This window comes from Capricornis sumatraensis, chromosome 5 (genome assembly GCF_032405125.1).
Source record: "Capricornis sumatraensis isolate serow.1 chromosome 5, serow.2, whole genome shotgun sequence".
In the NCBI taxonomy this organism is placed as follows: Eukaryota; Metazoa; Chordata; class Mammalia; order Artiodactyla; family Bovidae; genus Capricornis; species Capricornis sumatraensis.
The window spans coordinates 69,665,000-69,679,227 of NC_091073.1; the positions used below are offsets into that span (position 1 = coordinate 69,665,000).

The window sequence follows — 14,228 nt, forward strand, 5'->3', positions numbered from 1 at the left end:
GAGATGGCTGGATGGCATCACTGACTCGACGTGAGTCTGGGTGAACTCCAGGAGTTGGTGATGGACAGGGAGGCCTGGCATGCTGCGATTCATGCGGTCACAAAGAGTTGGACACGACTGAGTGACTGAACTGAACTGACTTGACTATACATCAGAAATCATTTCTCAACAAAGAAATAGGTAGACTAGGTTTTCAAGTCATTAGAAAGCCTTCTGATTTTATTTTTTCCATTTTAGCAAAATTATTTTTGAAGATAAGGTAACTCTTGGCCTTGCAGACAAAAATGCACATATAAAAGTATATCTGTTAAGCATAATCTAATGGAATTTTGTGAGCATGCTTTTCTGTGGACTGAAAGGAAAATTTCCTTATACAAATCTCCATAGCATATGCATGTGCTGAGGTTCAGAGCAACCTTCAATGTTTTATCTTTTGTCTTCATTGTGCAACTTGGGTCTTCACTCATGCATAACAAAACAAAGGGAAATATGTGACCTGGTTTTCCAATTATTGTTTCTAACTCAGTTTTCTCTATTCAAATCTTTGGCTTCGAATATTGAAATGGAGTCTAGATGGAAGAAAATTAATACAGGAAAGGACCCCTGTCCTGCCATATAAAAGAAGTTAAATTGTTCCCTTGCCAACTTCTAAATTTGAAAATGATCAGGCAGTGTGGTTTTTATTTTTTTCTTCTTTTTCATTGAAATGGAATCATTCCAACCCTGAGCTGTGTTTCATAATTAAAAGATTTTCTGTGTTTTAACTTTGTACAAATATTTACTGCAATGATTTCTGATTTCAAATATGTGGCCTGGATTTCCCTGAATAAAGTCAACTTGGATAGATTTAACTTCATAAAAAAGAGAATGAAGGATCTTGGAACTTGAAGACAGAACAATGAGATTTCCCAGAAAATCATTCAGGGACTACCAGGAACTCTTGCCATTATTCTTGGCAATGGGACAAGTCAGAGTAAGCTAAGAGTTGCTAGGATGGTAGGTTCCCAACGAGTCTTTGTGGAGGAAGTCATCACTTTTTAAGAAAGCAACTCAGAACCTGTGTTTCGCTACAAGAGTCATATGCCATTAACATAGTGCTGTGTTTTCAAACTTTTATATAGAATGAAATTTTGTTTTTAAAGGAAAATCTCTGCTAAAGCTAAATAAATATCACAGACAGAAGCAGGGCTACTTGGTTGATGTGGATGCACCTGTAGGCTCCACACAAGCCCTATGGCTTGGTAGAGCCATTATGGTGAACCACTGGCAAAACAGGGAATCAGAGAGTCAGCTCAACACCTTACTAGTCGTCAGAACTGAGACAATTCATAGTTTTTTTGAGTATGTGTGTGCACATGTGTGTGTGTGTGTATGTGTGTATTAATTCTTGCCTCTAGGTGATAATGCATATAAAGTGCTTAGCCCAGTACTGTGCACGTAAGAAGATATTCAAAAACTGCCTCTACTCTTATTCTCATCAGCAGCAGCATAGTAATCATACTGAGCTGTACTCTGTATGGAATCATATGGGAACAATGTTGCAGGCTTGTTCTAAAGGACTAAACGTGCATTAACTCTAATAATGTACAGATGAAGGCACTAGGGGTAAGCAATTTATCCAGCATCGATAGTGGAGCTGGATTTGAGCTTCTCGATTTAAATTTACAGCTTGAACCCTTAATCCCAGTGTGCAGGTGCTTCTCATTAGTAATACAGTGCAGGACTCGGTGTGTACCTGTATAGATCATTCTCTCCATATCTTAGCCTCCTCCTCATTCACATGGGGCATGTTTCCCTTAGCACTGAGAGGCTTCAAAGAGGGGAAGTCTGTCTCATCACAGGTAAGAGACTTCTATTTCTATATGGCAACTTACAGGGTTGGTCCCTTTTATGCAATTTGATTGTATAAACTCACAACCATTAAATATCATTTCCACCTGTTTCATGTGGAAGCAACTCAGTTCAAAAACACGTCTGAGCTTTGTCAATATTCCAAACTTCCAAACAGAACTTTTTTAGCTTTGATATAGATTCTCAGAAAAAGTATTTTTCTATGTCTAATGAGCAGTTTTGCTGTGGGCTGCTTTTGAGAATAAGAGATTGTCATATAAGCTCTTGGCATGGGGTGCTGTGTTTCACACAGAAACAAAAAGATTGATACTGAGTGAGACAAGGAGACAGTTCTTCCAGATGAAACCATCTTGTAGAGAGTAGACAAAGCTGGAGAGGAATTCTGGAGGGAGCTGGGGACTGGGTCTCTAGAGTGAGTGTGTATATTGAGAAAGACGAAGTATGGAGAAAGACAAAGAAGACAATTGAGGATGGAAGGGGATGTCCACACTCTGAGGAAGTACAGTCAACAGAGGAAACTGCAGGGTGGCCAGAAGGGTAGAAGGGCTTCACTGAAGCCAAAGGGTTTTCAAAACACAAGGGGGATGAAGAATGGAAACGGGCTATGAGTTAGGGTCTGCTGCTGCTGCTGCTAAGTTGCTTCAGTCGTGTCCGACTCTGTGCGACCCCATAGACTGCAGCCTACCAGGCTCCTCCATCCATGGGATTTTCCAGGCAAGAGCACTGGAGTGGGGTGCCATTGCCTTCTCTGGAGTTAGGGTCTAGTAATAGATATTTTCCAATGAAATAACTTCTTGGAGTCCTTGCACTTGCCCATTTTACATTAATTATGAACTTCCCTCAAGGGGCTCTTTTCCGTGACGCTTTTGCTGGCGGCTCCATTCTTCGTGCATTTCCCCTCCTTGGATGGTCCGGCCGCATTAGAGACTGCCAGGGCACGCAGTCCCTCTGCTCAGCTCCCGGCCTTTCCCTGGGGTGGCGGTGGGTGGGGGCCCACCAGCCTCCCCAGCTGGACGGAAGCGACGTGACAGCTTTGCTTCTCCCCTTTGGGGGCGACACCAGCTGCCTTCTAACTGGGAGCTCTATTCTAACTGGGAACCCTGCCCAGTGGTGAGTCTCCAATGGTGCCTTCTCCACAAGGCTGTTAGCGTGAACGGGAAATGCAAGGCAGATCATATGACAATCCTTGTTAAAACCCACCGTGGCCTTCCATCACACTTGGAAAAAACTCGGGCTCTCAGACGCCAGCCTACAGTCATCCTGAAGGCCACCTCTCAGACTTCCCCTCCCTCCACGCCCCGTCACTCCTTCACTCAACAGTGAAGGCGGTTTGTGTCTCGGAGCCTTTAAACTTTCCACTCCTTCTGCTTTAAACGTTCTTTCCCCAGGATTTCACACGGCTTCCTCATCCTCACCATTCAGGCCTCGCCCATATAGCTTCCCCTTAGCCAGGCCGACCGCTCTGGTGTACAAGGCACGTTATTCATTTCACATCATCTTCTCCAATATCCTCACAGAGTCTTCGTCACGGCGCAGACCTGACACTATCTTATTTACTTGTTTGTTGCTGTGGTTGCTGCTTCTCACTCCTCCTCCAATTCTTTGTGAGTAGAAACTGTTTCTTGCTCACAGCTCTGTCTGCAGCACAAGAGGAGGCCCTGGCCCCTGGTGGGAGCCTCCTCTGTAAGTCTGGCTCGCTGACTGACTCAAGGCTTTAGGACAGTCTGGTACCTCTGAGACCTGGATCTTCAAGCAGACCCTCCTGATACGCTGAGGTTAACTCAGACTCCCTGGTACACTCTTTCACGAAACCCTGTTAATATAGTTCCTTCAAAGCACGTTCACAATTTTCAGATTCCTACCTATGTATATGTTTACATTCTGTCTCCCCCAGCATACTCTAAGTTTCAGCAGGGCAAAGACTGGACACCACATGCACCTTGAGGTATATCTAGTTTTCTTGGCTACTGCACTCTATGCCAGGCACATAGTAGGTGCTCACTTATCCTATATCAAATGAATATTAACATATTCCTCCCAGGTTTAACCGTAGAGTAGAATATTCAAAAAACAGCAGCTGATGAAGGGTTGATAGGTATTTCTCCTTAGGGAAAATTTAGATATGCTTGCTCTGGCTAGCATGTGCTTTTACATTTTGTAGGAAGGTCATCAAACCTGCTCTGACCTAGAGGAAGACATCTGTATTCTCTTCTCCAACAGGACAATTTGATGGAGGGCCTGGATCTAATTCTGCCCACGATGGAGGAGACATCCTGGTACTGCTGCCCAAGAAGGGTTGAGTAAAGGCAGCTAAATGGGTCCCTGAGCAGGGAGGCTGCTGGCCATCACCAGGAGCAAAGGCAGCGCCAGGATGCATGGCAGAGTGGATCTTAGCAGCTGGAGTCCGGCCACTCTTTTCTCCTGTCCAGTTATATTGATGTAGATTTGTGTCGTTTTCAGGTGGTTCCCCTGTGAGAAGCTCAAGCTGCTAAAAAGAAAACAAGAACAAAATGTGTGGACCACTTCCCATATTTACATGAAGTAGCTAACTCAGACTGGTGGGAAAGGCATTGACGTTTGGTGAATTCTCTAGGGTGGGTTCGGTGTGATTTCGGCAATGACTTAGCCCACATGAGGTCAAAAGCGGTTTCCTATTCTCATCTGGGAAATGGGCCACTAATACTTATATATTGCTTACAGGGCAGAAGAAAAGATTGGCATGGAGGTTAGCTGACCTGAGCTCTGGTCCTGAATCACCACCAGCCAGCTGTGTGGCCCTGAGCAAGGCAACGTGCTTCTCTGGGCTTCCATTTCTTTGTACTTAAAATCAAGGTGTTGCCATCTAATCTTAGAGTCTGGAATGGCTGCACAATCAGGTTTATCATTTGATTTACCCCTGCTACAGTGGGTGGGATCTAGTAAACCCCACACCCCTTGGCCTGTACCAATAGCATCCCTTCTCGGATTTGCTGAGCCCGGTCTCCCAGTTGAAACTCTAGCTCCTCCACCTCCTGCCGTAGGGCTTCCCGTAACGTCTGCAATTGCTCAGCCTCCTCCCTGTGGGTAAACAAGAGAAAATAACCAGATTTCACAGTCACCTCCAAGTACAGTTTTCCATCCCTCTCAAAATGTAGGTCACACCTTTGACACATCTTAAAAGAGAGAGTCACCATCTTTATTTGTCTTAGTCGCAGGCATGGGTTTATATTAGGGCAAATTTTCTTTCTTTTTTAAACAACTCTTTGCAGAATAATTAACGTACCATATATGTGTATGCTAAGTTGCTTCAGTCGTGTCTGACTCTTTGTGACCCTATGGACTGTAGCCCTCCAGGCTCCTTTGTCCATGGGATTTTCCAGGCAAAAATACTGGAGCGGGTTGCCATGCCCTCCCCCAGGGGATTTTCCAGACCAGGGACCAATTCTGCATCTCCTACGTCTCTTACATCGGCAGGTGGGTTCTTTACCGCTAGTGATGCCTGGTCTATGTACCATAAAGTTTACCTATTTTAAGAAAATAATTCAATGATTTCTAGTAAATCTGCCAAGTGTGTAACTATCACCATCATTCAATTTTAGAACACTTCCATTTCACCAGTAAGAAGCCTCATGCCCTGCTATAAATTAATCCCTATTCCTATCCCCAGCCCCCGGCAATGCCTAATCTACTTTTGGGACATATACTTTTCATCTATGTGAAAATAGTGCAGATTTTCAAAATTCTAACAACTGCCAATATTGCATTTGTGAGAGCTCCATTCATGATGATTAAAGATACCCTGCTGGCTATCGGCCTCTTCCTAGCGGCTGCCTGTTTTCTGACCTCAAGGAGCCCTGGCCTTGAAAAGTAAGTGTTGCTATCCAGTAAATGGCTCTCACAGACTCCCACTGAGAAAGTAAGACCTGGAACAGGAAAGCAAGGAAAAATTGGCCAATTTTTCATTAGCCTTGCTCCCTGCTGCACATCTGTCCTGCCCTGATTACCTTTCCTTGCTCCAGGTATGTGGGCTGGTACTTACTTTTATAGCTCTCTTAGATAATTACCTTTCCTCCTCTGTCATGTCCCTGGAAAGGAGTGCCTGTTGTCCTCTGAGGTGCTGCTCAGTTTCTTCTAAATGCTCCCGGAAACTCTGGCACACTGTCTTCATTGTTTCCATCTCATGGACTGTGCACTGCGAACAATTAGAGAGAGCTGGGAAGCGAGGGCTTTCTGAGTCACTGTAAGGTTCACCGCATGGCATCTGCCTTCCCACCTGGGCTTTCTGTTGTGCAATGCCGCCCTGCTGCTAATGTGCTGAAGAGAGAAAAGCCTATACTTCGGCTTTTTCAGGCAAATAGAGACATACGTGGCTGGGATAAGAGAGTGGTGACTATTGGGTGACCCTTGGAGACATTATGTTCCAGGGACAAAAAGTCAGTCTGGAAACCTAGGTAATATAGGGTGAAAGGATGTAGACAGGATCAGAGAGGTAGGGCCAGCATAATGCAGGCTTGCACTTAGAAAAGTTGAGTCTTGTATAATCTTGTTTTACTTTGGTGCTGAGTCCTGCCTCACTCTGAATCTCAGTGATATTGAACACATCTATTGAATGATACATGCTTCATTAGAGAGTCTGCTTAGAATAGTTTTTACTAGTCTTAGCTCTGCTTAGCCACGGGCTTTCCTAGTGGCTCATGGGTAAAGAATCTTCTTGTCAATGCAGGATATGAAGGTTTGATTCCTGGGTTGGGAACATCTCCTGGAGAAGGAAATGGCAACCCACTCTAGTATTCGCGCCTGGGAAATCCCACAGACAGAGGAGCCTGGAGGGCTACAGTCCGTGAGGTTGCAAAAAATCTGGACACAACTTAGCGACTAGATGACAGCTGCTGAACCACAGTGTCTGGTGGTTGAAATCTGCAGAATCAGCACCACCAGTTCACAAGCTCATTCACAGTGAGGCAGGCATAGACTAGGCATCCCATCCTCCATGGGCTGGAGTCTAGAATTGAACTGTCTGCCCTTCCAATTCTGTCCCTCATCGTTCCTGATGTAAATTACTGTTTAAACCTTACGCTCTATATGACAAGGCTGTTGCCTTGGTTTCCCTATTTGAATGTTCTCTTGCAGCCACCAAGCCCAGTCGATTTGTCAGCTACAGTGTAGCTGGTCACATGAAGTTATTTGTCCCTTAGGAGTGAGCCGATCAGGCAGTGAATTCTTACAAGGTGACTGAGTTCTAGAAACAGTGAGGCCAGGGCAATGGAACTATGGTGCTCAAGTAGGCTGACCATTATAAAAGAATTTTATGCTTCACCTAGATATCCAATCACCTTTGTGATTGGAAGGCATGGGAGCTGGGATTTAGGAATAATTGATGGTGTGAGTGCGCCCTGTGAAGGGAGTGATGTGGAAGATTCTGAAATGCTGCCATCTCCTGGTCATTTGGGAACACTGAAACTACATTTCCACTCTACAACAGACAAAAAATGCTAAGCTAAGTCACGTCAGTAGTGTCCGACTCTGTGCGACCCCATAGACGGCAGCCCACCAGGCTCCCCTGTCCCTGGGATTCTCCAGGCAAGAACACTGGAGTGGGTTGCCATTTCCTTCTCCAATGCAGGAAAGTGAAAATTGAAAGTGAAGTCGCTCAGTCGTGTCCAACTCCTCACGACCCCATGGACTGTAGCCTACCAGGCTCCTCCATCCATGGGATTTTCCAGGCAAGAGTACTGGAGTGGGGTGCCATTGCTTTCTCCCACAGACAAAAAATAGTTTCAGACAAAAAGGAACCCTTAGGTGGCTCAGATGGTAAAGAATTTGCCAGTCATATGGGAGTCCTGGGTTTGATCCCTGGGAAGGGAAGATCCCCTGGAGAAGAGAATGGCTATCTACTCCAATATTCTTGCCTGGGGAATTCACAGGACAGAGAGTCAGACAGAACAGAACAACCAACACTTCAACTTTTCTTTAGGCAAAAAGGGGGGGAAAAAAGGAGACTGTTTTGAACTTTTTTTATCCAACACAAAGACTAGGTTTTCCTTCAAATACAATGCAGTATCTACTCTCTGATTCCCCAAAAAGTGAAAGTGTTAGTTACGTCTGACTGCAACCCCGTGGCCATGGAATTCTTTAGGCAAGAATATTAGGGTGGCAAGAATACCAGAGTGGGTTGCCATTCCCTTCTCCAGGAAATCTTCCTGACCCAGGGATCAAACCTGAGTTTCCTGAATTATAGGCAGATTCTTTACCATCTGAGCCACCAGGGAAGCCCCAGTCTCTGACTCAAGCTGGGCCTTAAAACAAACTTTAACTTCAACAGTAAGAGCAACAATATTGACCCTTCATGTTTGATTGGCTCATTGTTTTTCAGTTGCTCAGTCATGTCCAACTCTTTTCAACCCCATGGACTGCAGCACGCCAGGCGTCCCTGTCCTTCACCATCTCCTGGAATTTGCTCAAACTCACATCCAGTGAGTCGGTGATACCATCCAACTATCTCATCCTATGTTGCTCCCTTCGCCTATTGCTCTTAATTTTTCCCAGCAACAGGGTCTTTGCCAGTGAGTCAGCTCTTTGCATTAGGTGGCCAAAGTATTGGAGCTTCTGCTTCAGCATCAGTTCTTCCAATGGCTCATATTACTTTTAAAAATTGGCTCATATGACTTTTAAAAATTCATATGACTTTTTTCTTTAAATCTAAATCATAAACATTATAGATGAATCTTCTAATATCCAAAATTATTATTCTGTATATGTCTAATTTTCTTGTCTGAAAAAAATTTATTGAATAAACAGATTATTGTGAATAATTCGCATCTTTATAAGATTTAATCATATCAACAAACCATTATCTTAGGTAACCCACAAGAGCACGTGCTATCTGTGCCTTTGTTCCAAAGTCTTAAACACAAATTTGATTTTCATGCTTTATTATTGGAAACAAAATATAAAGCCAAATATGACTTAATTTATATATTCCTGTAAAACATCTTAAAAATGTAAGTTAGAAAAAATATTTTTTCAATATAATATATGTTAGACCAACAATCTGGTTTTTACCATGGAAACTGGAGTATCTAACTGTAGGATTTAATATTTTTCCCTTATAGCATCTTAAAATATCACCTTCTCCAGCCATCTTTCATCTCTAACATTTTCCTGCATGAACTATATGGTCCAGTTCATTCCTTTAGAGCTAAGTTTTAAATTTTGACATTGTTGACATTTTAGGTCAGATGGTTCTCTGTTTTAAGGCACCAACTTATGTACTGTAGGATGCTTAGCACCATCCCTGACCTCCACCCACGAAATTCAAGTAGCACCTACCCCAGTTATGACAACCAAATATGCCTCCCATTATTGCCAATGACACCAGGGCTGGAGGCAAATTATTCCCAATTGAAAATCACTGCTATACAGCATTTACAGTCTCTCATTAACATTGATGATGACAGTGACAATGAATCCTACTATCCTTCAGAACTTGAACCTTGGTCTTTTCATTCCAAAGGACCCCAGCTACACACTAGCCTTAGTTCTTTGCTCCCACTTAGCTTCAGAATAACATTAAACCTAGAACTGATTTTGACACCTTCTTTTACTAGTTCAGCCCTCACTAATGACTCATTTTAAAATATTACAAATACCTGAGAGTTTTACAATCTGAAAAAAAATGTAGCAAATTATTTTATCTTTTATATAATCACTTTCTATGTTTATATTACATTTATACAGATTTTTCTATGTTGAAGGACCATGTAATAATTTGCTGTATCTTTCAAACAATCACTTTCTTATGTTACTATTTCACTTACATAGATGGACATATCTTGAAGTTGGACTTTGGAATGTATTGTCCAAGAATTTGGTGTCAGCTAAGTCTGAATTTGAATCTGGACTTAGTACTCAGTAGTTGGGGGAAGTTGAAAAATTACTTAAACTCTCTCAATTCTTACTTTCTCATCTGTAATAGAGAGAAGACTTGACACATACTAGGGAATCAATAAAAATTTATGGTATGGATGAAAATGAGGGTTATTTGACATGGCATAAATAAAATGCTTAGCATAGCACTCAGTAAGTATTTGTGGAATTAAAAGAATGGGAAGGTAACACAGAAGGCACCAAATAGCAGGAACTCAGTTAACTGTAGTTGCCTTCCACTCTCCTCTGAACGGCTGTAGTCCTACATTATATGTGCTATCTTTTTTCCCACCTGTGGGAAAACACTTTCATGTGTCATACTCATAATTTTTTAAATTTGTGGCTAACCTTGACAGCCAGATTATTTCTGACCTTGAGAACTGCTAAAGTCATTGGAAGGACTTGCTAAATGCTTGTTGATTTATCAGGGACTGAACGGGGCGGAGGGTCCTTCAGTTCTCAGTAATCTTAATGTCAACTTTTAAACAAACTTAGCAAAAGTAGACCAAAATTCCTATATTTGACATGAGAAGGTCTATAATTCAACACCTGAACAATAAAAAAAATAAGGGCTTTCTATGCGCCCTGCACTGAGTGTCTGACTGTGCTGAGTGCCGTACAAGTTTGCTCTCATGTAATCCTAAAACAATCCTGTGTCAGTGACATAAATAATCTCCCTCAGAGAGTTGGCATGTCTTCCTCACAATTATACAGGTAAGTGAATGTAAGAGAAGTTTCAGTTAAACTGAACTGAAGAGGAGATAGAGATGCATGACTGCCTAGAACCTTACCTATGAACATACTGTTTTATATCCCAGTGTAAAATGGGGGTTAATAATAAAATTTGCTTTCCTTCCTTCATAAGGTGATTGGAAATATCAAATAAGAAGAAATCTGTGGGAATTTCCTGGTTGTCCCATGGTTAGAGCTCCATGCTTCCACTGCAAGGGACTTGGGTTCTATCCTTGGTCGAGAACTAAAATCCCACAAGCCACATGGCCAAAAATAAATAAATAAAAATAAGTAAATAAATAAAAACTATTGACAGTGCCTGCTGCTTAAGACAATATCAAATAAATTTCTATAGGTGTTAAATCAGAGCATTTAAGAACTAAGTCAATGGCTACATTAAAAAAGAAAGACATTTGCGAGAGAATATTATAAATGATAAAGCACTCTACAGCTATCACTCATGATTTGCAATGGAAAGGTATATCCTGAGGGCTCACATTCAGAAAGGGAGGCTGAGCATCCTCTCTGAGGTATGTATTATTGCTGCGTCTGCTTCCCCACTTTGTGGAGGCAAATACTTACAGAATACAGCTCTCTCACTGTGGTGTCCTGAAGGACTTTCAAAGTCTTCATGAACTGGGCTTCCAGATGGTTTTGTAAGCATAAGCAGTGCCAACAAGTTGGAGACATGGAGGGGCTTCGCCTCTCTGTGGGGCAGTGGAGGTGGTGATGGCAGTAGATACAGCAGTGGGCGGGCGCAGCTTGGCAGATGGCCCCTGGGTAGTTCCTGGGGAAGCCTGTGTCTAAAGAGACAGATTTGGTGAGGGGCGGGGCCTTTTTACCTGGAGCTGAACAGCAGTGCCAGGGCGGAGGCTCCCATGCGTCAGTCTGAACAGAAACATCATTGAACTGTCTTGCTTCCGACCTTGGTCCTGGTTCTGCTGCAGTAACAGGGTCACACACAGTGCATTCTAAAATCGCTCCTCTAGAATCTGTTCCCAAGACCACAGCATTCTGAGCAGGTGATGCCAGTTTGGAGGACAGCTGGATTGTCACCGACATGGGGCTAGCAGCATGTAAGTTAGTATCTGGAGGAAGGTCTCCCATCTCAGATTCTTCCCTAGGTGGTATTTGACCCAAAGCTCTACACACTGGTCTCCCTCGGGGACTATCTCCAGCCACCTTATCTAGATGGAGAATGGACATTCCAGAAGTTTGAACAAGATCCCTTGTATAGGACGTGGCTGCCCTGGGCTTGGGGACATGCTGCGAGACACTGTTTTGCATCAGTAAGGCATTGTTGATGGAAGGACAGAGTTTAGTGCCTTCTGTTCCTCTTGGGGCCTCTGAGTCATCATGAGGGGACTTGTCTGGAGCACGATCAGTTCCGGGTGGTCTCACAGGCTCACAGGGGTGGTTGTGCACATATACTTCCCCAGCTCGCTCAGGCCACAGAAGCCCGTCCTTTGCACCTGCTATGTGTGTCATCCTAACACCTACAGAGCTACCATCTTGGAAGGTAACTGTGCCTGCAGTGGCCTCGTATTCAGTTTGGGGCATGGGTGGGAGTTGCCGCAGCTGGCCACCTCTCCTTGGGAGTTCTCCCCCAGGGATGCTCTTATCAAGGGCCAGATCTTGGGTCCACAGCTCTGGGGTTGACCCCATGCCCTCTGACTTCGACTCTTTCTCCACCATAGAGGCTGAGGCTTTCTCTTCCAAGACACTCCAGTCTTGACTTGAAAAAGATGTGCTCACTATACTCTTGGAATCAGACTCATCTGACTCTTGCTGACAGGACTCTAAGCTGTGGCTCTGAGCCCTTGGCGTTTCATATCCGTTCTCAGCAGGACTCGGGCTGCTTGCCAAGGGGGGCATCTGTGGGAGAAACGGGAATAAAGGCAAATGGGTCAGAAATGAGGGAGGGGTACTAGGTTTAAGAAATGCTTCATTTTACATTTTTTCCCCATTATCATTGACTTAGGAATCATGAGACAAAGATTACAAAATCAGGTTTATGTGAGTTTACTACTTTGTTGCTGTTTAATTGCTCAGTCGTGTCTGACTCTTTGCGATCCCAAGGACTGTAGCCCACCAGGCCCCTCTGTCCATGGGATTCTCCAGGCAAGAATACTGAAGTGGGTTGCCATTCCCTTCTCCAGGGGATCTTCCCGACCCAGGGATCAAATGTAATGGCAGGCTGACCGCTGGGCCACCTGGGAAGCACTTTACCTGGGACCTTTCAATGGGGCTCAGTTACTTGCTTCAGAAAAATCAAAAGAAAATAAAAAGGAAAGGAGCACTGAGCTTTCTGCACTTGCCCACGGTGACTCCACTCTCCCCTGTCCCTTGGGTGCCTGTCGCATGTCTTCTAAGCATTGGTTGCTCTTTCCAACTGTGGTAACACACTTTAATCTTATCAGTCCTTCTATCACTACTTCAACCCTCCAGGGGCCCTCTACCTGCAGGGCTGGTGGCTCCGGCGGCTCCTCCAGGAACCCGCTGCTGTCAGACTGGCAGCTGTTTGCTCTGTTCACCATGGCTCCTGCAGAAAGGGATAAAGAGACCTCCGGTGAGTGAAGGGAAAACAGACAGGCACCCAGACTGAGGTCAAATCCTCCCTGTGCCTGACACAACATACAGCCTCGAAAGATGTCCACTGTGTGAAGTATAAAGGCATGAGGGAATTTCAGGAATTTTTCCCTCAATGATCAGAGGGTCCATGTAAAACTGTGTCACTGGTTTCCTGTTACAGACTAAAGCATGAAACAAAGAAAGAGGAACTAACATCTCTTAAAACTAAATAGCAATCTGATTGTGAGATGCAAATTTACTAAGAGGAAGAAAACCCAGAAGGAAATGCAGCCTTAAATGCCATATTGACGAGACAAGAACACCCCAATTTATATATTTGTGTATATATATTGCAAAGGACTGAATGTTACATCTCCCTTCCACCATGCTATATAAACATTAGGAGACCCAAAGATATTCAACAGGATAGTTGAAACTCACTGAAGAATGGCCAAAACAGACTCTGCAACTTTTCACTTTTGCTATATTTGTTTTGGCTCAAGATTTGTGCTGCAATCTGTGAAGGACTCCTGGTACATCATTATTCTTTAAACTTTCCAGATAATGCCTAAGCAATTGCTATTCTAGAATATAAGCTCCATATAAAATGGTTGCCATTCTTCCCCTTTCTCATAACTCTTGGATGAAATGATATATTAGAGCACTAGAACAGAATTAAAGGTTAGAGCCCATCCATCTACATGCTGGTAGGTTCAAGACAATCTGGTCCAAAAGCCTGCAAACATGAAGGGTCCCTAAAGAGTAGAGACTAATTTCCTTTAAAAGGGATATATTTATATAACTATTAGGTTTAGTTAACTGTACTTGTGTAAAGCACAAACACCCATAATAAGCAAAAATAACCTCTGAAACTGATTTAAGTGAATTAGAACTTCTCTTTGATGGTGGAATTAGGCATAATTCTCGCCGATGTGTGTATTTGTTGCTCAGTCACATCCAACTCTTTTCAACCCCTTGGATCATAGCCCACCAGGCTGCTCTGTCCATGGAATTCTCCAGTTAAGAATACTGGAGTGGGCTGACATTCCCTTCTCCAGGGGATCTTCCCAGCCCAGGGATCAAACCTGCGTCTCTTGTATTGCAGGCAAATTGTTTACTCTCTGAGCCACCAGGAAAGCCCCCTCTATCTAGAGTAGAGCTTTATTTAT

The 14,228-nt window shown here is 43.6% G+C and overlaps 1 protein-coding gene across 1 annotated transcript in view; it reads right to left on the reverse strand.

The window, feature by feature from the left end:
* Positions 1 to 4,036: 4,036 nt before the first annotated feature.
* The window catches only part of ITPRID1 (ITPR interacting domain containing 1), a 90,151-nt gene continuing 79,959 nt past the window's right edge, over positions 4,037 to 14,228 (reverse strand). Inside the window, exons 9-13 of the mRNA XM_068972404.1 lie at positions 12,948 to 13,030; positions 11,071 to 12,363; positions 5,895 to 6,022; positions 4,797 to 4,908; positions 4,037 to 4,339 (exon numbers count right to left, since the gene is read on the reverse strand). Of these exons, the coding sequence (XP_068828505.1) occupies positions 4,037 to 4,339; positions 4,797 to 4,908; positions 5,895 to 6,022; positions 11,071 to 12,363; positions 12,948 to 13,030 (1,919 nt within the window). The remainder of the gene's footprint in view (positions 4,340 to 4,796; positions 4,909 to 5,894; positions 6,023 to 11,070; positions 12,364 to 12,947; positions 13,031 to 14,228) is intronic.